Consider the following 24,137-nt stretch of genomic DNA (forward strand, 5'->3'; position numbering starts at 1 on the left):
TATCGTATTTTAAAGGCCATCTTTAAATACCGGTAATCATTGTTTATACTGGAGCCAGATCAAATCCCTAAATAAAACTATTTGGCATGTGATTTATTTTAATTGATACAAACACTGTATTATGTGAAGTGGGAATAAGACATCAATTTGGGAATAAATTGTGTTTTATCAAAAGTGCATAATATGCAGTTTTATATGTTGCATTTATCTAGTTTTACAAATTATAATTAAAACATATACTTGCATATATAATAGCATCATTTAAATTGATTTTACTACAAAAATGGATTTTTTATTAATTAAAAAAAAAAATCCTCATGAAATGAAACTGTGTCCATGCCGCGCATGGACACAGTTTCAAAATACACTTTAAATGATACAAATTCAATCACTGTTAATGAAAAAGTAATGGAAAATTTCTTATTAAGCTTAAATTATAGATAATGTATTACAAAAATATATATAGATCATGAAATGAATAGTTTTGTTTGAGAAAATCACCAAAATGATGTCCATTCCCAGTTTGATGTCTTATTCCCAATTCACATAACACAGTGTTTACATAACAATTGTGTGATAATACTGCATACATTATCATTTTAATAATACGTAATAGATTGTTTCAAATCACAAAAACTGGACCGCAAAAGCATGTTTTAGAAAGAGTGTTAACTGCTGTGGTAACCAACAAACAGTTATCTCGCCAACACCACGCGACACGCAAGAGTTTGCCGATATTTTGCGAGCTGCCTATCTCTGTTATCTACGTCTCTGATATTTGCAAGCACACAACTGTCATACTCGGTATACAACTACATGGATCATACTCGATGTTTTACTTTTGGTTCAGTAATGATATCAAATCATTTTGATTGTTCATAAAGTAACAACCAAGCAACACATAAATTCAAAGTCTTTATTCTTATTTAGTAATGTTTCAAGACAAGATTTTTTATCAAAGATCTATCTCATATCGCACTGGTTATTTGAATGCCATAACCAAATTTGCATGCTTTCTGAACATTACCTTAAATCGCATAGCAATTAACCAAAAGCCGCCATGTTTTATAGTTTTGCGTAGTGTTTTGAACTATTTCATTATTTCATTTTAACTTATTTACATTCTCAGACATATCTAAAACAAAAACAAAGCCTAGTTGACTTAATTTTAAGTCCGCAGTTTAGCAGTATGTCATCAAAGTAAACATTTAATTTTAAAAATACATAAATGCTCATACCAGATTAAGTCTTTTTCACCATTTGAAGAAGTAAATAACTTCTTATACATGTACTAGTAAAAATAATCTTCTGTATTTCTTATGGATTTCAGTTCGTTTCTTTACACGTGATCTTATAAAACTGACAGTTAATGCTTTCAGTAAATCTTAAAACATCTCATTAATTTTACATGTGATTTCACACAAAAATTCAATTGTAAAATTTTAAATATGTGTAAATAAACTTCAAAAACAAAAATATGAACACTGACAATGACAACATAGGTCCCTGTAAAAGCTAACAACATTCATGGCATCTTAATTGTGTAAAATATAAAATGACAAAATTTAACATAACCTTTATGTGTATCCTGTTAATGCACATTTTTCTCAGTAAACATATCTTTCAAATTGTAGGCCTGTAACCATTTGTTAGTTGCACCCCACTGGTTCAGTACCAACCATGTCATTAGTTAAAAGGCATTAAGTATATCATTCCAATATTGACTCTTTGAGGCTAGAAGCTTGTGTATGAAATGAGCCCAGAAGCTTGTGTATGAAACAACTATAATATGAATCTGTATTGCCAGAACTGAACACATATCACTGTAAACATTGTGGAGAATATGCTATTGCTTTTGTCATTAAAAGAGTGCTACCTCAAGAAAGGGTCTGGTTCAAACAAGGACATAAGGGCCATGATGCCCTTAAGGCTCACCTGATTTCAACGAAACAATATGTTGAAGACTTGACCAGGTGATCTAGTTTTGACTCAGATTCAAACATGTTTTTTATATTTCAGAGATAAACATTCTGAACAAGTTTCATCAAGACTGAAGCATAAAATGTAGCCCCCTGATAGGTCTGACCAGATGACATAGTTTTTTGAAGGTACATGACCCAAACTTATCCTATATATTGTAACAATAAACATTCTTATCAAGTTTCATCAAGCTTGAATAATCATTAAAGTTGATTCTAGACTGGTTGAATGTATTTTAATTTGACCAGGTGACCTAGTTTTTAAACCAAGATGACTCAGATTTGAACTTCCCTACATATTGTCAAGATAACATTCTGACTTCATCAACACTGAGTCATCAATGTGACCTCTAAAGTGATCAAAAGAATTTTTTAACATGTGACATGCTGACCTAGTTTTTTCGATGCTCATGACCAAGATAACAAACAAACAAATTAAGACGCACACCGAATGACCATGGATGCCGGACCTAGGGTGATCACAATAGCTCACTATGGACACTTTGTGCTCAGGTGAGCTAAAAAATAATTGTATAATCATCATCATCTCATGAACAACATATCATAAACATCAACGATCATATATCAATTAACAGCATACACTGTATGCTTTTAAACATTATCACAATAAAAACAGGAAAAATGCAACAATAAACAATAGCATATTTTAAATTAAATCTTAATACACATTACTTATTGAATTAAAAAGTGTGTGTGCATGTCTTTACAAAGTAATTCAGAGTGGCAAGGGACGACATGAATGTTAATCATACGACATGAATGTTAATCATTGTGAAAATATCAACATTTATATAAATACAGTTAAAAATATCAATATATTGTCAAATGTCAGTGACAAAAACATTCCCATAAAAACTTAAGGTAGACACTGTAACAAAACAAAGAAATGAGAGAGAAAATTGAAAACAAGAGTACAGATCAACAACACAAATCTGAATATATGCTATTAAGTACCTGGCTTTTTAAGGGACTAGCAAATGATATCAAGTTTTATTATGGAACAATACAGCATTGACATACAATTATTCAAGAATTCATATGTCTGCAAAATATAGATAAACATTTCAATCAAGCAATCACTAATTGACAAAATTATGTTTCCAGTGAGACCAATTTTTAAAATAAAATTTAAACCATGGATAAAAGCATTTAAGTACAAGAGAAATGTTAACATATACTTAACAAGAGATGTGATTTTCAGAAACACAATGCCCCCTTCTGCGCCTCTTTGAAGCCATATATATTGACCTTGAAGGATGACCTTTCACGGCTCAAAATGTGTAGCTCCATGAGATACACATGCATGCCAAATATCAAGTTGCTATGTGAAGGGACATAGAAGTTATGAGCATTTTTCGAAACCTAAACGCAAAGTGTGACAGAAGGACAGACAGGCAGACAGACGGACGGTCCGATCACTATATGCCCTCCTTCGGGACCATAAAAACACTAAAAGCAAGCTAATCAAAACACAATTAGAGAACAACACATTTTGCTTTAAGATGTACAAACATCTGAACTTTCTGTCAAATCTTCACTTATATTCATGCATAAGAACGCATCTTAAAATTAATCAATTAATAAGAGAAAGGTGTCCAGAAAAAATTAACAATGACAAAACAATTGAACTAAAATAAATAAATGATTAAAATATGTTCCGAATACAGTAACTTTGGTTAGTTATTGGAATAAAAATAACAATATACTGACAAAAATGAAAACAAAACAAGGGCTGTTTGTAAAACATGCATGCCCCCCATTGTGGTGGCAGCCATTGTGTGAGTACGATTTTTGTCACTGTGACCTTGACCTTTGACCTAGTGACCTGAAAATCAATAGGGGTCATCTGCGAGTCACGATCAATGTACCTATGAAGTGTCATGATCCTAGGCAAAAGCGTTCTTGAGTTATCATCCGAAAATCATTTTACTATATCGGGTCACCGTGACCTTGAACTTTGACCTTGTGACCTCAAAATCAAAAGGGGTCATCTGCGAGTCATGATCAATCTACCTATGAAGTTTCATGATCCTAGGCGTATGCGTTCTTGAGTTATCATCCGAAAACCATTTTACTATTTCAGGTCACCGTGACCTTGACCTTTGACCTAGTGACCTCAAAAACAATAGGGGTCATGTGCAAGTCATGATCAATCTACCCATGAAGTTTCATGATCCTAGGCGTATGCGTTCTTGAGTTATCATCCAGATACCATTTTACTATTTCGGGTCACCGTGACCTTGACCTTTGACCTAGTGACCTCAAAATTGATAGGGGTCATCTGCGAGTCATGATCAATCTACCCATGAAGTTTTATGATCCTAGGTGTATGCGTTCTAGAGTTATCATCCGGAAACCATTTTACTATTTCGGGTCACCGTGACCTTGACATTTGACCTAGTGACCTCAAAATTGATAGGGGTCATTTGCGAGTCATGATCAATCTACCCATGAAGTTTCATGATCCTAGGCGTATGCGTTCTTGAGTTATCATCCGGAAACCATTTTACTATTTAGGGTCACCGTGACCTTGACCTTTGACCTAGTGACCTCAAAATCAATAGGGGTCATCTGCGAGTCATGATCAATCTACCCATGAAGTTTCATGATCCTAAGCGTATGCGTTCTTGAGTTATCATCCGGAAACCATTTTACTATTTCGGGTCACCGTGCCCTTGACCTTTGACCTAGTGACCTCAAAATCAATAGGGGTCATCTGCGAGTCATGATCAATGTACCTATGAAGTTTCATGATCCTAGCCCCAAGCGTTCTTGAGTTATCATACGACAACCACCTGGTGGACGGACCGACCGACCGACCTACCGACCGACCGACATGAGCAAAGCAATATACCCCCTCTTCTTCGAAGGGGGGCATAATAATGCTATGGTAAACAATAGTAAATGGCATAAACTACAAAGTGACAGTTAGTTTTTACATAAACAGGCTACTTATATAAAAACATTTGCAGGTACCAATACAGAACACAAGCCAAATATTAAGACAATCTTGCAATTTCTACACCATCAAACTAAACACTGTATTTAGTCATACAACTAAATATTTTTGAGAGATGAGATCCATTTTGACTGGTTGTAAATAATATATGACATGAAATGACTTGCAAAAACATCTGTGTATATGTGTGCATTAAGAAATATTCAAAATGAGATACTATCAAACAAATCCCATTTCACAAGTTTCAAAGTGGATATGGAATTGTTATTGTACATTTAAGAAAAAGCAATTACAGATAAGTAAAATATAAAAACATAGGCAAGGAGAATAAAAATAAACTTTTCATCTGAATCATACATGTGAAAAAAATATTATGTATTCATCAGTACGAATATGACACAGATATGAAGATGGAGTTATTGTAACGCATACGCTTAAATTAACATACGATATTGCAAATAATTTCATCATATTTAATTTGTGTTCATCTCTCATAGTTTGTATGAACATAACAATGATCACAAAAACGAGCTTTGTATGTGCAAGAACTACTAGCCATAGTATCAACAGCAACAAAAGTACCACATAGACTGTTCCATCATATATCTATGTACTACGCATATTATTTGACTTTGAGACAATCAATTTAAACCTATTATGCAAGCATCAAAATCATGAATAAAAATTTGACAATCATAAAAACAATAATAACTCCTAACAATTTTCATACTACATTTGCAATTATTCTGTGAACTATAGAAATTAATACAAAACATTTAAAAAGAAGTCAAGTTCTAATTACATTTATGATGTATATTCTACTGAAAACTTGTTTGTTTGTAAGATAAAGGATCATTTACAGCATATAATTGATCAGTGCAAAAATATTAGAAATTACCGTCACTTGGTATAGATGATTTTGCATGTATAAATTAAGCCCCATCATACAATCATGGGTCTTATGCTATTTTCAGCCAGCGCAGACCCAGACCAGCCTGACATGCTTTTTTTCATTAATAGCTCACAAAAAAGCTTGACTTTTTTCACTGAAAGTGATTTGATAATACTTAATTTAACTTCTAATCATATAACTTCTCTTTTAATAATTCAGCCTTAAATAAGATGAAAATCAACAATATATGTATAAACAACAAATCCTGTACAATTAACCACTCTGTACTTAATTATCAAGCCTTAGTAAGTAAACAACAGAAATATGACATAAGTTTTATGTCATATAAATATTAATCACAAATCTGCATGTAATTGAAACATTTATTTAATGTACATCAAACAATATACACATTGTTTACACTGCAGTATCGTTGAATGTAGTATGTTTATCAACAAGCAGTGCCGAGTGTACTGAACCGTTGCCATTAGCGACCTGTTCCAACTCTTTAGTGTCTGATTCGTCCTCCTCGGCAGGGATGCTCAATTGGGCGTTATAGAGTGTGCACACCCGTGTCGCCTCATCGAACCGCAGCTGGGACCGGCACTTCCTCATGATGGGTACAATCAACAGCAGGTTGCCCGCTAGCACTATGAACCCGCCTCCCACAAAGAACGTCAGGTCATATGAGTGAAAGGAGTCGTGGAAAAGTGCTGGAAAGAAATGGTAGTGTTACTTCGGATTAACATGTGAAACTGGTCGGAAAAGGCCTGACATATTTAATTATTTCACTACTTGAAAGTGGTTGTTTTTCAAGATACTTGACCCGACATGCAAAGACTTAAAAAGATACAAAATTAAATTTAGATATACTAAGTACAAAACAGTTATGGTTTTTCTCAATGTTTCTAATTCGGCTCTCCACTTCTTTGGAAAACCCAGCTAATCTTTTGATGCCAACAATGCTGACTCATTTTATCCACCACGCTTAATTGTATTTAAATAATAACCACTGATACACGATATGATTTTGCAAGGACTATAAATAAATATACTTTACTTGTTCCCTTTGATAAGTGGGTCTTTCTACAATATTGCCGATTAAAGAGTAAGTCAAATTAACAACTTAACACAATTTTCTACAAAATGGTCAGATTACAAACTGCACACAATGGCAAAAGTAAACACTAGATTTTAAACATTTAATGTACCTGCCAAAGGAGGGCCAATCAGGTTTGCAATACCCTGCACCAGCATGGTGAGTCCATAGGCATTGGACAGCTTGTCAATGCCCAAGTATTCCACCAGGATCACTGTGCTGAGGGAGTAATTGGCACTTATGAAAAACCCAAACAAAGCAGAGGTGACAGCCAGCGGTGCAAACTCTGTGAAGAAAGGAACAATCAGGATCGCCACCCCACATGACATCAGTGAACAGCCATACAAAACACTAAGGTTAATGTTCTTGTCTCCCATAAAACCATACGTTATCTGCCCAAAAGTGTTGACGATGCCAAGTACGGAGATGAGAAGGGATGCCCTTTTTTCGTCCATGCCAAGTTCAACAGCTCGGTCGACAATGAAAATATAAGGAACGTCATACCAGAAATACAAAATGAAGTTTGATATTGCAAATATCACATACAGAGGGTGCAACAGAATTGATGGATCGAACATAGTTTTCAGCACACGTTTCATCTGTTTGCTGAAATGTAAGTACCTCCAAATACATTCCCATTCATCATCAGAATCACTTTCACTCTCATCAAATCTGCGTGACAGCTCCGGGCAACTATTCGATTTCACCCGGCCAGCATTTCTGGTGAACTTGGCCAGGTTACCCCTCAAGAACAAACCTCTTCTATACAGAGGTAGGTATGTGCTCATATGGACTTGCCTCCTGGGTTTGGGTGAGTGTTTACGTTCTTTCGAGCTTGACCTGTGATGGGACTTTTTCAAGCAACTTGCCATTGGCTCTTGATCGAGTCGCACCTCATGGTTGGATTCTAGTTTTACAATGGCATCCTCATCTATTACTGTAACTGCTGTATCAAATTTAATGTTTTCATTGCTCTCAAATTGAGTGTTTTCATTGCTCTCAAATTTAATGTTTTCATTGCTCTGAAAGTCTTTCATGATATCATTGGTGTGACTATCTGGACTTCCAACAGTCTGTAAAGCTGTCTTCAGGTAATCTTGCAGAACCGCCCTATTGTTTTGTGCCTCCTTTAAAATTTCAATCGGAATGTCAATTTTGTTATCCTTGATAAAAGTTGGAATCTCAATTTGTGAATGACAACATGCGTCTAAATTGCCTTCTTCAAACTTCAATTCCTCATTTTCCAAACCCTCTGTATGGCTACCATGTCGACTCAAGTTTCTGGCAGCATTTGAAAAACTTGCAAAAGACGTTGTTCTGGAAATACGTTCAAATTTCATCAAAGCTCTTTGTTTCTTTTCCTCAACAGAAAACTCCAATGGTCGCAAAAGCGATCCACAAACCACTAAATGCAACATTATACCACTCCAAATAATCATTGTCCCTCTCCAACCATAAAGTCCAATCAAGAATTCAGTCAAAAGTGCAAATACAAATGTTCCTATACCAGAACCACACACAGCTAACCCAGTAGCCATTGCTCTTCTATCCTCAAAATAAAATGCAACCATAACTAGTGAGGTCACATACCCCATTGACATACCAAGACCAGTGATGACACCGAATGTTAAACACAACATACCAATGCTCGAGGCAAACGCACTGACAAAGGTTCCCGTTGCAGCCACAATACCACCGCCCATCAACACTCGTCGGCAACCAAACTTGGTGGCAAGAGCACTAGCCAATGGCCCACCAATGAGGCAAGACCCATAAAACAACGAGCCTACCCATGATGTGAAGCTCTTACTCTCGCCAAAGTAATCCAAGAGCTCACTGTACATAATTCCAAAGGAAAATCCTATACCATCGCAAATCAAGTTGATAGTGAATGCAGTAACAACAATTATCCAACCGTAACCACCATCCGGTGGTGGTGGCATAAGATATGACAGTGCATCTTCTGAGACAATGTCACTGCTGCTACTGATGCTGCTGCTACTGCTGACACTACCAACACTGGCAACCGAGCCATTTCGTCGTTTGCTTTCATTTTTCTTGTACAATTCGTCGACCGGCATTCTTTGATAATGAGCAGGATCTGGTTAACAGTTTGCAGATAAACAATCAGGACAACCAACAACTTACTATGACACGTTAAAAACACTAAAACCTTTAATAAAGACAATCTGCTTACATTAACTACACTTTCAGCCTCATAACATTTCTGATTTAAAAGACTATTTTCCAACCTCAGATTTCTGAGGTCAATCTTCAACAGTAACTTTAAACAATTACTATGTTCCGTTAGCATTAGATTATTGCTGCTGTAGAATTCTGCCAGGTTGATAGTGAAATGGTCAGACGTGCAGAGCTGAGACATCGGTCCCCGCAGGTGAAGAATCGTAAAATCTGAGATAGGAGAATTGCAGACAGTCCTAGAGAAGCTGCAACAAGGCCGATCAGAAGCAGTTTCAACCATTGGGATTCAACTGAAAATAGACAAAAGATCAATAAAGAAAACCTTACATAGTAGCCACATGCAAGAATATCCAATAATCCAATATGTAAAATATTTGATAAACATTATGTATGCTCACAACTACTGTTCAAACACAGTCAAGTTTTCAATTTATAGGAATTTAAATGGCCCTCAAGCATATAATCTTAATTATTAAGTCATAGATTAAAATTCAATTTTACATAATACAAAACATGTGGAAGAGTTTTCCAGTCAGTTTCAGTTTTTGAAAAATTTAACTTAGTGCCATATAGGCAATTATACTTTTGGTGACAATACATAAACTAAGTTTTCTAGCCTTATACTTTTAAAATGGAAACCAATCTGCAAAAAACAGTCATGAATGTGAAAAGAAACAAAAATACATCTTGATTTACATATCAATATAACGTAGAAACGCCTACTAAAAGAATGTGAATAAACCTGAAAACTAATAAACCTAAAGAGGATATACAAAAGGTTTAAAAGCTTATGCAAAAGTGCATCAGTGCACTTTATGCTCAGCATGCTTTATCACGTTTACAAATTCAATCTTGACATCAACATATAATGGAATATTTAAAAACTTAAACCAGAAGCTGTCACTGACAGCTGTTTCTCTTGACACTGTTGCATTGTTAAACAAGGGCACAATAACAATTTTATAAGAAAGCAAAGAAAAATGCATCCAAAACGCTCTAGCATTTTGAATTTTTTTAACAAAACACAATAACTTAAAAGATAACACAATTGCAAATCCTTGACAATATGCACTGTAGCACTTAAAGTTAACTATTCTGTAAAAGGTTTTCAAAAAAGGCACAAAAACTATAGGATTTTTTTTCCAGAAGCTTTTTATTTGTTATTTTAAACAAGGGCATAACTCCATAAAAATAACCCAATAGCAAAACATTTACCATAAACAATGTAGCACTGGGAGATTTTTAAACAAAGGGCAATAACTCCTTTAAGTTACTTCACTGCAGAACCTTGACAATAAGGGCTGCAGCACTTGCTGATAATTCTTGTTTACAAGTATTGGCAAAATCAAATACAAAATGAAGGAGAAGCTGAACATAGAATCTTGTTTATTTTATTCTTAAGAAAAGACACTTTCTGACATAAAACAAGGGCTGTTTGTAAAACATGCATGCCCCCCATATGGGCTCTCCGTTGTAGTGACAGCCATTGTGTGAATATGTTTTTTGTCACTGTGACCTTGACCTTTGACCTAGTGACCTGAAAATTAATAGGGGTCATCTGCCAGTCATGATCAATGTACCTATAAAGTTTCATGATCCAAGCCATAAGAGTTCTTGAGTTATCATCCGGAAACCATTTTACTATTTCGGGTCACCGTGACCTTGATCTTTGACCTAGTAACCTGAAAATCAATAGGGGTCATCTGCGAGTAAAGATCAATCTACCTATCAAGTTTCATGATTCTAGGAATGAGCGTTCTTCAGTTATCATCCGGAAACCATTTACTATTTCGGGTCACAGTGAACTTGACCTTTGACCTAGTGACCTCAAAATCGATAGGGGTCATCTGCGAGTCATGATCAATGTACCTATGAAGTTTTATGATCCTAGGCATAAGCGTTGTTGAGTTATCATCCGGAAACCATTTTACTATTTCGGGTCACCATGACCTTAACCTTTGACCTAGTGACCTTAAAATCAATAGGGGTCATCTGCAAGTCATGATCAATGTACCTATGAAGTTTCATGATCGTAGCCATTAGCGTTCTTGAGTTATCATATGAAAACCAGTTTACTATTTCGGGTCACCGTGACCTTGACCTTTGACCTAGTGACCTCAAAATCAAAAGGGGTCATCTGCGAGTCATGATCAATCTACCCATGAAGTTTCATGATCCTAGGCGTATGCATACTTGAGTTATCATCCGGAAACCATTTTACTATTTCGGGTCACTGTGACCTTGACCTTTGACCTAGTGACCTCAAAATCAATAGGGGTCATCTGCAAGTCATGATCAATCTACCCATGAGGTTTCATGATCCCAGGCGTATGCGTTCTTGAGTTATCATTCAAAAACCATTTTACTATTTTGGGTCACCGTGACCTTGACCTTTGACCTAGTGACCTCAAAATCAATAGGGGTCATCTGCGAGTCATGATCAATGTACCTATGAAGTTTCATGATCCTAGGCCCAAGCGTTCTAGAGTTATCGTCTGACAACCACCTGACAGACTGACCGACAGACCGACATGAGCAAAGCAATATACCCCCTCTTCTTCGAAGGGGGGCATAAAAAAAAAAAAAAACAAGATGTGTTTGTGAAACACAATGTCCCCCTATATGACGTTTGACTTTGAAGGATGACCTTGACCTAGTGAAGGATGACCTTGACCTTTCACCACTCAAAATGTGCAGCTCCATGAGATACACATGCATGCCAAATATCAAGTTGCTATATTCAATATTGCAAAAGTATTCATAAAATAAGCGATTTGGGCCACATATATTTGACCTCTGACCTTGAAGGATGACCTTGACCTTTCACCACTCAAAATGTGCAGCTCCATGAGATGCACATGCATGCCAAATATCAAGTTGCTATCTTCAATATTGCAAAAGTATTTATAAAATAAGCGATTTGGGCCACATATATTTGACCTCTGACCTTGAAGAATGACCTTGACATTAACCTTTCACCACTCAAAATGTGCAGCTCCATGAGATACACATGCATGCCAAATATCAAGTTGCTATCTTCAATATTGCAAAAGTATTAATAAAATGAGCAATGAAGGGGGAAGGGCACGTGGGATGGTTTGGGTGGAGTCTATTGTGGTATTCAGGTAAGAGTAGTTTTGTCAAAGTATCAATCAAATCTTATCATAAATAAAGAAGTTATGGCATTTTTAGCAAAATTTAATAATATTACCTTGAGAGTCAAGGTCATTCAAAGGTCAAGGTAAAATTCAACTTGCTAGGTACAGTAACCTCATGATAGCATGAAAATATTTGAAGTTTGAAAGCAATAGCCTTGATACTTTAGAAGTAAAGTGGATCGAAACACAAAATTTAACCATATATTCAAAGTTACTAAGTCAAAAAAGGGCCATAATTCCGTAAAAATTACAACCAGAGTTATGCAACTTGTCCTTTTACTGTACCCTTGTGATAGTTTGCGAGTGTTCCAAGTATGAAAGCAATATCTATGATACTTTAGGGGTAAAGTGGACCAAAACACAAAACTTAACCAAATGTTCAATTTTCTAAGTATAAAGGGCCCATAATTCCGTCCAAATGCCAGTCAGAGTTACATAACTTTGCCTGCACAGTCCCCTTATGATAGTTAATAAGTGTTGCAAGTATGAAAGCAATAGCTTTGATACTGTAGGAATAAAGTGGACCTTAACACAAAACTTAACCAAATTTTCAATTTTCTAAGTATAAAAAGGGCACATAATTCTGTCAAAATGCCAGTCAGAGTTACATTACTTTGCCTGCACAGTCCCCTTATGATAGTTAGTAAGTGTTGCAAGTATGAAAGCAATAGCTTTAATACTTTAGGAATAAAATGGACCTAAACACAAAACTTAACCAAAATTTTCAATTTTCTAAGTATAAAAGGGCACATAATTCTGTCAAAATGCACGCCAGAGTTATCTAACTTTGCCTGCCCAGTCCCCTCATGATAGTTAGTAAGTGTACCAAGTTTGAATGCAATAGCATTGATACTTTCTGAGAAAAGTGGACCTTAACCCAAAACTTAACCGGACGCCGACGCTGAGGCAGACGCCGACGCCGACGTCGATGCCAAGGTGATGACAATAGCTCATAACTTTTTTAAAAAAAATAGATGAGCTAAAAATGACCACCCACCCCCACTGGTGGCCATGTTTTTCAACAGACAGGAACTATTTTCTAACTCATCCAAAATATTATTAGAAACATATCTTCTGACAAAGTTTCATGAAAATTTGACCATTAATGTGACTGATGTGACGGAGTGTTAACAAGGTTTTACTATAGTCATATATAAGGAAAAATGCCCCACCCTGGCATCAATAATTTTTCAACAAAACAGAACCATTCTTTAACTTGTCCAAGATATCTGTCATCATAGGGACAAATCTTCTGATCAAGACAATAAATGTGGTCTCTAGAGTGTTAACACTAGGGAAATGTGATGGCGCACCACAGACAACACACAAAAGTTAATCACTAAGCTCACCATGAACAGGAAAGCTAAAAATAAAACCTTCAAATATGTGCTGAAGCACTTGGAGATTATCATTCTGCAAAAGTTTGACAGAAAATGCATGCAAAATGTAGGACGATTGCACACTAACGATGGTATGCCTATCTTTTCTTTATCCCTAGGCCTAGACCGTTAAAAAGGACAATAAAAAACCTTGACTGTATTGCATTATTTACCACAGGCAGCACATGTCAGGTTTCAAGATAAGACTCTCACATGTGACCGATATACTGGATTGCAAATAATGGGATATCAATAAAATCATAAACCAGCCAACCATTAACAGCAAAACAATAATGCCTACTTTATAAACCTGAATACATTTGTAAATGTTTATTTCAGATTATAAAACTGCTTAAAATATCACTTTAAATATTAGGCAACAAAACCACAAGCATGTGTTGCACGTAAACATTAAATTTTATATTGTAAACCTTGTTAGCAAAGATAACATTTATGAAATGTCAAGGACTAAACAAATTGATCTTTGCCAATATCTAGTAAACAGCCAACATCCAAAAGCAATATCGGCATTTTATGCAAATACAATTAAAGCTACATGGTACAATAAGGACAGAACAATATCAAACAAATGTCTTCAAGCTTAGAGCAAGAAACAGTTTTCATATATTTTTAATTATATTGACCAATTATGCAGGGATTTCAATAGTTTTTGAAAACCAGGAGTCAAATGACCCTGTGTTTGAAATTTTCAGGGTAAATGAACTTTTCAGGGGTAAAAATACTGAAATCTAGATATTTTGTTTAGGATATCAGTTGATTGCTCTACTAATATTGCTTTTAATAACCTTAAGTATTTCTTGCTTTACTAAAAACCAACTTTGTGTATAATAAAACATACATTATATGTTATTTTCATGGTAACATTTGCATCAAAATAATGAAAGGAAGATAATTTGGAGTAGTCAAAAGTAAAACAATTGCGAAATGCTTGCATCAAAAAGCAGGATTCTGCTTCAATTAACCCTTTGCATGCTGGGAAATTTGTCGTCTGCTAAAATGCCGTCTGCTGAATTTCTAAAATAAGCCATACATGCCATACGTCCCGCCATGAGACGATTTGTCCCGACATTCGTAAAAAACGATGTAAGGTGTATAGGTTCCCAATAAAATTCGCTATTCAAGCTCTGTTTCGCTAACACTTAACACCGCTAATCCCTTTATTGCCCCCAATTAACAATCCGATTCTACTTATCGTGTGTACCAGTGTTGTTTATGACACCTTATCAGCAATTTATCGGCTAATTATTGATTTCATCAGGCATTCACACCATGGTGGTCTTCAAGACAGTGGTCGCTTATTGCTATCGATAGTTTTATTATAATGAAATAAATGTTGAAAATGTGTTTATTTTGTATTTGTTTGAAACGGTTTACAAAACAATTGTTTTGTAAAATTAACGCTACGTCATAAATGAGTCTTTTACATTCAATGTTTAGTTCCAAGATAGCGGGATATTTCGAATGTGCAATATACCAAAATCGCAACAAACAGTCCAATAAGTGATACTCATCCTGTCTAGTGTAATTGTAATAAAAACAACGAGGTGCTATGCATGACAGTTTGACCCTACTCCAATTAAGCTAAAAACAACGAGGTGCTATGCATGACAGTTTGACCCTACTCCAATTAAGCCGCGACAATTGACAAGTAACAAACTGCGCATGGACACATGCTTAAAAACAACGTGTTGTTATTCATGACAGTTTGACACTACCCCAATACAGCGCCTGACAATTCAAAATTCAGTTTAATCTGTGTATATAAGAAGAAAACAAAATACGGAAATGTGTACGGCCGCGCATTCCGTGTGTAACTTATGTAACTGTTCGGTAGATAGTGTACTGTAACCCGTACTTTCAGTCAACTGGATAGCCTCCCCTGCGTTAATGTTTGCCATTGAAATTAATATAATGAGTATTGTTGTCGTAATGTTCTAGATTTTGTACTCTTAAACAGATGAATATTATCTTCGTTGTTTGCTATTGTCTTATTAAATAACGCTGTTATTGTTATGTTTTAGATTTCATGCTGCATATCAGATGTTTTATGTCTTGAATAAAAGTATCAAGAGTTTTTGTTAGTACTATACTGACTATAGTAAAGGTGGAATGATAGATCGTTTTAGGTGTCCTGCTTTTTGGTCAAATGTCCCGACAATTTTTTATGGAATGTCCCGCTTTGGACCTAAAAAATTATGGCATGTATGAATAAGCATTTTCTTTGAAAAAAATTTCAAATAATACTAACAGAATAGCAAACAGTTTGGATCCTGATGAGACGCCACGTTCTGTGACGTCTCATCTGGATCCACACTGTTTGCAAAGGCCTTTAAAATTCGGTTCCCGCACTGAAAGGGTTAAAATCCCTGGGCAATAGCTGCATTTATTCAATTTAATTGACAGGTGTTCAGAAGCTATGTTATCTGAAGCGTGACATTATTTAAAAGGTCAACTTAACATGCACAACAGCTTCACCAGTAATTTTCCAATACCTCCTCCAACGCATTCCTGAGCATAGGAAATTTACAAATTTCTGTGCATAGTAAATTTATATCGAGAAACATGACCTACATAGAATTGCTGGATGTTCATAAAGATAATAAATCAATAAAAATCAATACTTAGAAAATTACTGTTGAAGTAAACTTATTTTTGTAAATAGCCAGTCAATAAAAATCCACATTTAAATTTTAATATCAAACATATTTTATATCATATTATTTGTCATAGAATCAGATTTTACCACTTCAAATATTACACTAATTAATATTAAAATGCAGGATCCTGCAATTAGTTGCTGAATTCTTAACTTTACATTAACCTGTTGTTAAGTCCATCTTGAATAACAATATTTGAATATGTGAACGAAATTAATTTAATCAGTCTGGCTAAATTGTGATCTTGCATAAAACATAGGCAGAAATTTTCAGTTAATTTGCACACCAAACCATTTCCAATACATGTGCTTTATTAATTACCGATACTTACTTTTATTTCCGTCACTTCCTGGAGAAAATTGTCACCAAACAATCATATTCCTCAACTGAAATTAAAATAAACACACTGATAAAAGAGGCCAAACCTTCTGAAAAACATCAACAACGTGCTGAATGGCTGTATCAGGTTTTAAAGTGATATCTAGTCTAAAACCTAACACCATCATCATTGGAAGACCAATTAAATACTGATGTTAAAACATTATTGCGGTATCTAATGCCCTATGGAGGATGGACAAAGTTCAATCCTGTTACATCAACAATAGAAGTACTTAAATCAAGCACGCAGCTGACTCCATATAATAACAATGACCTTCCTACTAACCATGGAATATTCTAGAATATCGTCCTTATTCTTACTTTATCTCTTATAAAATCTTGATTTTGTTATTTAATCCTTTTAAACTTCACTGTTCAGATGCAGACAATAATTATAGGCACATGTTATAAATTCTACAATCATGTAGATCCAATTATGGCTGTTGATGATTTAAACTTCCCCACAGTATTTTCACAAGAAAACTAAATATATTGTGCAATACACGACACTTAAACTTCGAATAGTAAAACATCTGTACCAAACAAAGTTCAATGACTGTTTAATAATATCTGCTTGTTGGAAGGCCTGGGAAGGGCACAAAATGCATTGCGTTTGTTTACTTCAAATTTAAATTATATTTTACTTTTAAATTTAAACAAAACACAAGTTTTAAAAGCACAACAAAACATCAAATTATTCCTATCCTGTGAGACAAAAGGTGGACATGTACAAACGAAATAAATGAAATTTACGAGTTTGAACAGATACACATGTATAACAAAAAAAAATAAACATCCATGATAGGAAATTTGGGACACAAAGGAATAAATATTTGACCTAATTTAAAGACAAGCATGCTTCATGACCTATTTCAAGATAAGCTTGCTTTATAAGGGTTACTTGAACAGAAAAAGATAAAATGTGAGTTAAATGTGGGTTAAGAAGCACAGCAATTGATCACTGTTTTGTCTTAAGTACCCATCAAATGGGGAATTTGTGTAATGAAACATTTCAATTAGGAAGAATTAAGGATAAATTTATGAAAGAAATTTAATAAATGAAGACTTGAACTTTGTTCATTATGGTTGTATTTGGAATTTAATGATGTTTTTATCAGAGCTCCAGATAATGTTTTTCACTAAGGGGTACTCAACCACCTTACAATTTACATTATTTATCCCCTACGGATTATTTTGAGCTTTCTTTATTTGAACCTCCAAATCCTGTGTGGGCTCACACCCTACCTTGGTTTCAGTTCAACTACCATAATCAGCAGTGATCAACATAAAGATGCAAAGGAGACAGTGCCCTTAACCCTTTTCATTCCGGGAAATTTGTCGTCTGCTAAAATGTTGTCTGCTGAATGTCTAAAATTAGCATTTTCTTCGATTTTTTTCAAAGAATAGTATTAGAAAAGCAAACAGTTTGGATCCTGATGAGACGCCACGTTCTTTACCCTTAACTTTTGTTGGGTGTTCCAGGTTGAGTTTTTATCACTTTTTTCAACATTTGAGAACAATTATAATAGCAAAACTAGAGTTTGTCACAATAGTGATTGAGAAAACCATTTTATGACGCATTTCCTAATATTCAGGAAGTTGATAAAAATTAAGGGCTGTCAAAGACAACACGCCTGACTACTCTTCCGCTTTGAAATTACAATGTACATTCCCTGATCAGTCACCAGATATAATGACCACAAAGACATTATTTGATGTTGAATCTTTGAAGTAGTTTAGCAATATATGTAAACTTCAAGCTGAAACAAGAAATGTGTTTGGCAGAAACACTATGTCCCCTTCTGCGCCGCTTTTTTTTAACCTTTGACCTTGAAGGATGACCTTGAACTTGACCTTTCACCACTCAAAATGTGCGGCTTCATGAGATACACATGCATGCCAAATATCAAGTTGCTATCTTCAATATTGCAAAAGTATTCATAAAATTAGCGATTTTGGCCACATATATTTGACCTCTGACCTTGAAGGATGACCTTGACCTTGACCTTTCACCACTCAAAATGTGCAGCTCCATGAGATACATATGCATGCCAAATATCAAGTTGCTATCTTAAATATTGCAAAAATTATTGCAAATGTTAAAGTTGGCGCAAACCAACAGACCAACCAACAGACAGGGCAAAAACAATATGTCCCCCACTATAGTGGGTGGGGGACATAAAAAGATATGTGACAATGCCAGGAAACTAGACTTTCAACTTTTTACCACTTAATTTAGTTTAATTTAATTAACTTTGAAAAAAGGTCTGCATCTAAGCTATCTACCAACGAAATTACATCCCAATACCTCCATCCAAATTCAATGTGTTGAGTCTATACTATTTTGGTATTTTTAGTAACTGTGCCCTTGACCCAACCTCAGCATGACAGCAACAAGACATACAAAATTAAAGCACAATACATCCATCCAAACTTGAGTTTTCAAGTTTATGTACATTTTTTTCCCAGATGTCAATTCAGCGCTTCCGTTAGCTTTTAAAAGTTGGAAGTCCTGACTTCCAAGCCTAAAATTTTGGACGTCCCAGACATAAATTTTGAAGTCCCGATTTAGACTATTAAATTCCTTCTCCAATGATCGTGCACGCGAACAAATTTTCGTGAATTGATTATTTGTTGGTTTATTTCCAAACTGTATTTTCAGATTTTTTTCATCGCAAATCAGACGATCGATAGACAATTTTTCTATCACCAGAGCCAATATTTCATCGCATTGGCGATCAAGCGATGGGTTAATTTTGCAGACTGCTTATTTTCAAATGCGTATAATCAAACATGTTATCCGAAATCATTTCCAGATTTTATTATTCACGGAAAGTTATGAAAACTCTAGCAACAAATAAACATTTCTCGTGTATTTCGTGAACATGTGAAAATCATACGAAAATTGAACTTCATGTACAACATAACGTCATTCTTCCTCGGGTAAAGCGTGGTTTAAAATATTTGATTGCTAAATAAAAACTTCGTAACGCAGAGGTCGCTAATATTATTGTATACAGCTTCACTTGGGGTCTGCGTGTATTCAACTGCCTGAGGGCCGATGCGCTTACCAAGAAGACTTTGATTGACAGCTGGAAAAATCAATATTGGCCAATCGCTGAGAAATTCATTGAAAACAGTAGCTCTTAGGCGGAGTTAACGGTCTGAATAATCCGATTTACTGTTGACATTTGTACATGTTGTGTATAAGAAAATAGCGTACATGCGGATTATCAGACCTCCAAGGGACTTCCACCTTATGCATAATGGACGTACAACTGTCGTTTTCGGGCGTAATTTACGCCCGGACATCCACTAACGGAAGTGCTGGTCAATCCTATGCTATATCTGCAGGTCAGTAAGAGGTACATGTAGGAGTTGTTGGATACAAACATTTAACTGATTACAAAAAGTACAAACATCTGGCCATCAGAGTTAGCTACCTACATACCTCATTAGGTGGAATTTTCGCGCCTCTTCCCTTTTATGGGGGATTTATTTACATAATCATTATTACATGTGTACATGTTTGCACTATATGAATTGATTGCGTTCATAATTTAGTATATTTGACAATCAAATTAGACTATATTGTAATTTGTAATGATGATTTATAAAGTGAATGTCAATTATGGGGGGGTCCAAAAAATATGGAGAAAAGTAAACTTTTTGATGGGTGAAGCCACCCACATTCAGCATTAAAACATGCAGATCGAGGGCCATGATATTGCATGATGATCATGAAGACGTGCGTGAAGTTTTAATGTGAAATTAAAGGTCGGTCAGTTAACATCCATACATATCGTGAACACAAAGACTAGCTTCCTGACCAAGTTCATCATTAAGATTTGAGTCATAAATATGTATTCAAGAATGGTAAAAGGGGTTTTGTTAGACTTGACTTGAACATCTTGTTTTTAATTTGAACATACAAACTTGACAGATTAAAATTTGGCCTTGATATTGTTAAGATAAACATGCTGCCAAAATTTCATCAAGAATCTGCAAAAAATGTGGCCTCTTAATAGCAAAAAAGTTGATAAGCAATAATAGTCAATGCACTTCACTCAAGGTTATATATTAATGTTGATTGATGTTTTATCAAATAAATATACATGTAAACAAAGTATCGGATTAAGAAATAATTTTCAATCTGTAATTGTTTATCTTGAACACGTTTTGAAAAGTCATTTATCATTTAGATATTAAAAGAAATAAATATTACCTTTCTTCTTACATGACCTGACAGTATATTCAGAACTACATGTATATTATGTGCATTGTAACTAATTTTTGCACTTGTGTATTGGTACTGAAATATATAACAATGGATTTTTTGCTTTTCAATGGTTCTTAACTCTATGTGTGTCAGTGATGTTTTAATATTCAATAATACCTGAAAAACAATGGCATGAAATAAAGCAGCTGGAAAACCAAAACATCATTTTACCAAAAAAAAACGTAAACCTTAAAAAATTTGATTATAGGCTACATTGATGACATGCCTAAAATGTGATGGCAGTAACCTGTTAAAAGTATAGAAATAATGTTAAAGCATCTATTTATGTGTATTTTACTACCATCAATAATTCAATAGCTTGGTAACAAGCTAAATGATGTATTCAACAGTTGGCAACAATAAGCATAATATGTCATCCCATGGAGAGCCGTATCTATAGATTATTTTTGTGAATCCAGTACTGTTGATTGTAGGTAAACATGTGCTATTTTGACTTGATTAGATACAATCCCTATGAAGAATTCCATTAATATAGAATCACATCAATACTTGGCAAGTGGCCTTAAACAAAAGGGAATGATAGAACAATATGGATCAATTTTATAACATTGTTGTCATTTTCCAAACATCAGATTAAGAGCAAACAGCAGTTAGATTTTGTATTTTATAGAATAACTTGATTTGTTCCATATACATTAAAGGGATCTTTTCACGGATTGGTAAATTGAAAAAATTGAAAAAAGTTGTTTCAGATTCGCATATTTTCGTTCTAGTTATGATATTTGTGAGGAAACAGTATTACTGAACATTTACCATAGTCCAATATAGCCATTATATGTATTTTTTGACGATTTGAAAACCTAAAAATTATAAAGCGTTGCAACGCGAAACGATTGTATAATTTGGAGAGTTCTGTTGTTGTCGTTTAAATTTACGAAACTCAAAGATTTCTTATATAAGGTATAAAATACTTACACTATGTATACCCGGCGGAATAGCCGAGAGGGCTAATGCATATTTACTTCAGACTAACTCCAGGACTCCGGGGGTCACTGGTTCGAGCCCTGGTACCGGCTACTTTTTTTCCTTTTTTAAATTTTATTCTTGATTTTTTACTGGAGCTTTTAAGATCCAATGTTAACATTTATCAATATAAAGCATTTAATGACAAACTTCAAAATATGCCAAAATCTGCGAAAAGGCCCCTTTAAGAGTTGAACAGATTACATTCATATCATAACATAATTATTTACAATATTTATAATAAACTTAAAGTTGTTTTGCCCAATCTGCAGGTCAAAATATTCACCCCATTCCAATCCCATTTTTTAACACCCACCCCCAGCCACAGAGCTTGCATTTTTCAGATAGTTTTATTGAGTGATTCCTTCAACAATCTTGCTACTGCTTAAACCAAGTAAAATCTGCCTCAAAAAAGGACTTCACAACAACAGACTTTTCAAGTACAATTGATGTCACACTCTTGCTATGGATTACTACCTTACTTTAAACATTTATTATCAGTCTGCAAAACTCACTTTTCTATAGTGGAAACAAGGTTTTTCTAAGATTTGACACGATGATCTTGTTTTTGAATGCAACTACGGTAACTCAGATTTGAACTTGGCCTTGATATTGTCGAGATAAGCATTCTGAAACATTTCATTAAGATCGAGTCATAAATGTGGCCTCTAGAGTGCTAGGGTATAAATTATTGACAAAACATTCAATATCAGATAGCAACAAGTTATTGAATTTCCACAAACCTTTACCATGTACATGTATAATCTTTTCAAAACTTAAAACCATACAATCATGTCAGTAATAAAATGGCCTGCTCTGCAGCTCACTTGTATTCGAACATTCACAAAATATTCAATCATTATTGTAATAAGGAAAAGGTCTTGACATCCCTGTTCATAAGGGTTAGTGAATCTCCATGTATATCCTTAATTCTCATCGTTAATATATCTAAATGTATCCTACAGTTTCCTTAAAGGCTTTTAACTATTAACACCCAAAAACAACAGCGTTTTCCTCTATTATGATATCTATATAAAGTTGGTACCAAAAAATGGCACCATTCCTGATGCGACTTTTTTCCCAGTTGAAAGATTAAAAAAAACATTCACATACAAATCCAAATTCACAGAACAAAACATTTGGTGTTGCCAATACTTTTGTTTTGCCTAAACAATCTCAAATCATTCACACGACAATCACCCAGCTTGCCCAACATAAAATATCTATTGATAGTGACACTGGATTATTCATGCAGAACTGATTCACATTCGGTCTTCAGTGCCGTGGAGCCATACTCTAATACTACTCGTTAAATAGTATGTAACATATCTCAGTGTAAAATAAAAACAGTCAAACAAATTATCAGTGCTTATTTTCACTCGCGCATTCTGACTTTAAAATTGGGGATTATGTATAAAATAGTCCAGTGCATACAGTACAGCCAAAGCGAGTCGATGCCGCGTCAGTTGTTGAAGCCTTGTCAGTATGCGGCGGCAAGTCGCATTTCGCCGTGAAACTTCGCATCTGTCCGCCGAGGCATGCCGCTATCCGCGACATGATGCGGAGTCGATGCGCATCATGAAATAAAAAATCTTTTAAAAATTATTAGTTACATGTAGTTAACAAATTTTGAAAGAACAATTATAATAATAATTAAAATCATAATAAATTTATTGTGCGCGGATTGTACTAGCATATACATGTAAGCATAGTTAATGTGTCTGGCCAATTAAGTTTGTTTCCCGCCCGTAGTGTATGTATTTCACACATAAACAAGGTCACGTAATTATGTTTTCTCACATACAAGTGGTCAAGGCTCCAGCATATGGTGGATTTATAAATTAATTGCATGTTGATTTTGCTATTAAATCTAAGCTGAGAAAATTAGCAGTTTGAAGCCACATCAATAATCAAGACAGTGACGATGTATTTGTTGTTTTGTTAATTATCAGCTTATTATAACTATTGTTTGAATATGCGTATATAAACAGGTTTTATTTTGTTCATATTATACAGTTAATATCGCTACTAATTACCCGATAATCCCGTATATTCCAGTTTTAAAGCAAATGCTGGTAAATATTTACGATACACAAACATTCTCGATATCAAATACATTTTGGCATTTG

General features: G+C 34.8%; 1 protein-coding gene and 1 long non-coding RNA gene across 14 annotated transcripts in view; both read right to left on the bottom strand.

Moving 5' to 3' along the window:
- Positions 1–902: 902 nt before the first annotated feature.
- Positions 903–11,620, bottom strand: LOC127875171 (uncharacterized). Its single transcript, XR_008047313.1, has 2 exons — positions 11,538–11,620; positions 903–4,529 (listed from the first exon to the last, which is right to left on the bottom strand). It is a non-coding gene; the product is annotated as an uncharacterized LOC127875171 (long non-coding RNA).
- The window catches only part of LOC127875078 (monocarboxylate transporter 12-like), a 30,107-nt gene continuing 6,872 nt past the window's right edge, over positions 903–24,137 (bottom strand). The window contains exons 2-5 of one of the 13 annotated variants that reach the window (XR_008047292.1): positions 16,699–16,753; positions 7,063–9,442; positions 4,681–6,564; positions 903–4,535 (exon numbers count right to left, since the gene is read on the bottom strand). Coding sequence is in view for 7 of the 13 variants with exons in the window: in XM_052419924.1 (XP_052275884.1) it covers positions 6,269–6,564; positions 7,063–9,031 (2,265 nt within the window). In the remaining 6 variants the exon portion in view is untranslated. Of the gene's footprint in view, positions 6,565–7,062; positions 9,443–16,698; positions 16,754–16,792; positions 16,937–17,031; positions 17,448–23,442; positions 23,601–24,137 lie in introns of those variants that run through there. The other 12 variants (XR_008047297.1, XR_008047296.1, XR_008047295.1 and 9 more) reach the window with 12 other exon arrangements.

Source organism: Dreissena polymorpha, chromosome 1 (assembly GCF_020536995.1).
Source record: "Dreissena polymorpha isolate Duluth1 chromosome 1, UMN_Dpol_1.0, whole genome shotgun sequence".
In the NCBI taxonomy this organism is placed as follows: Eukaryota; Metazoa; Mollusca; class Bivalvia; order Myida; family Dreissenidae; genus Dreissena; species Dreissena polymorpha.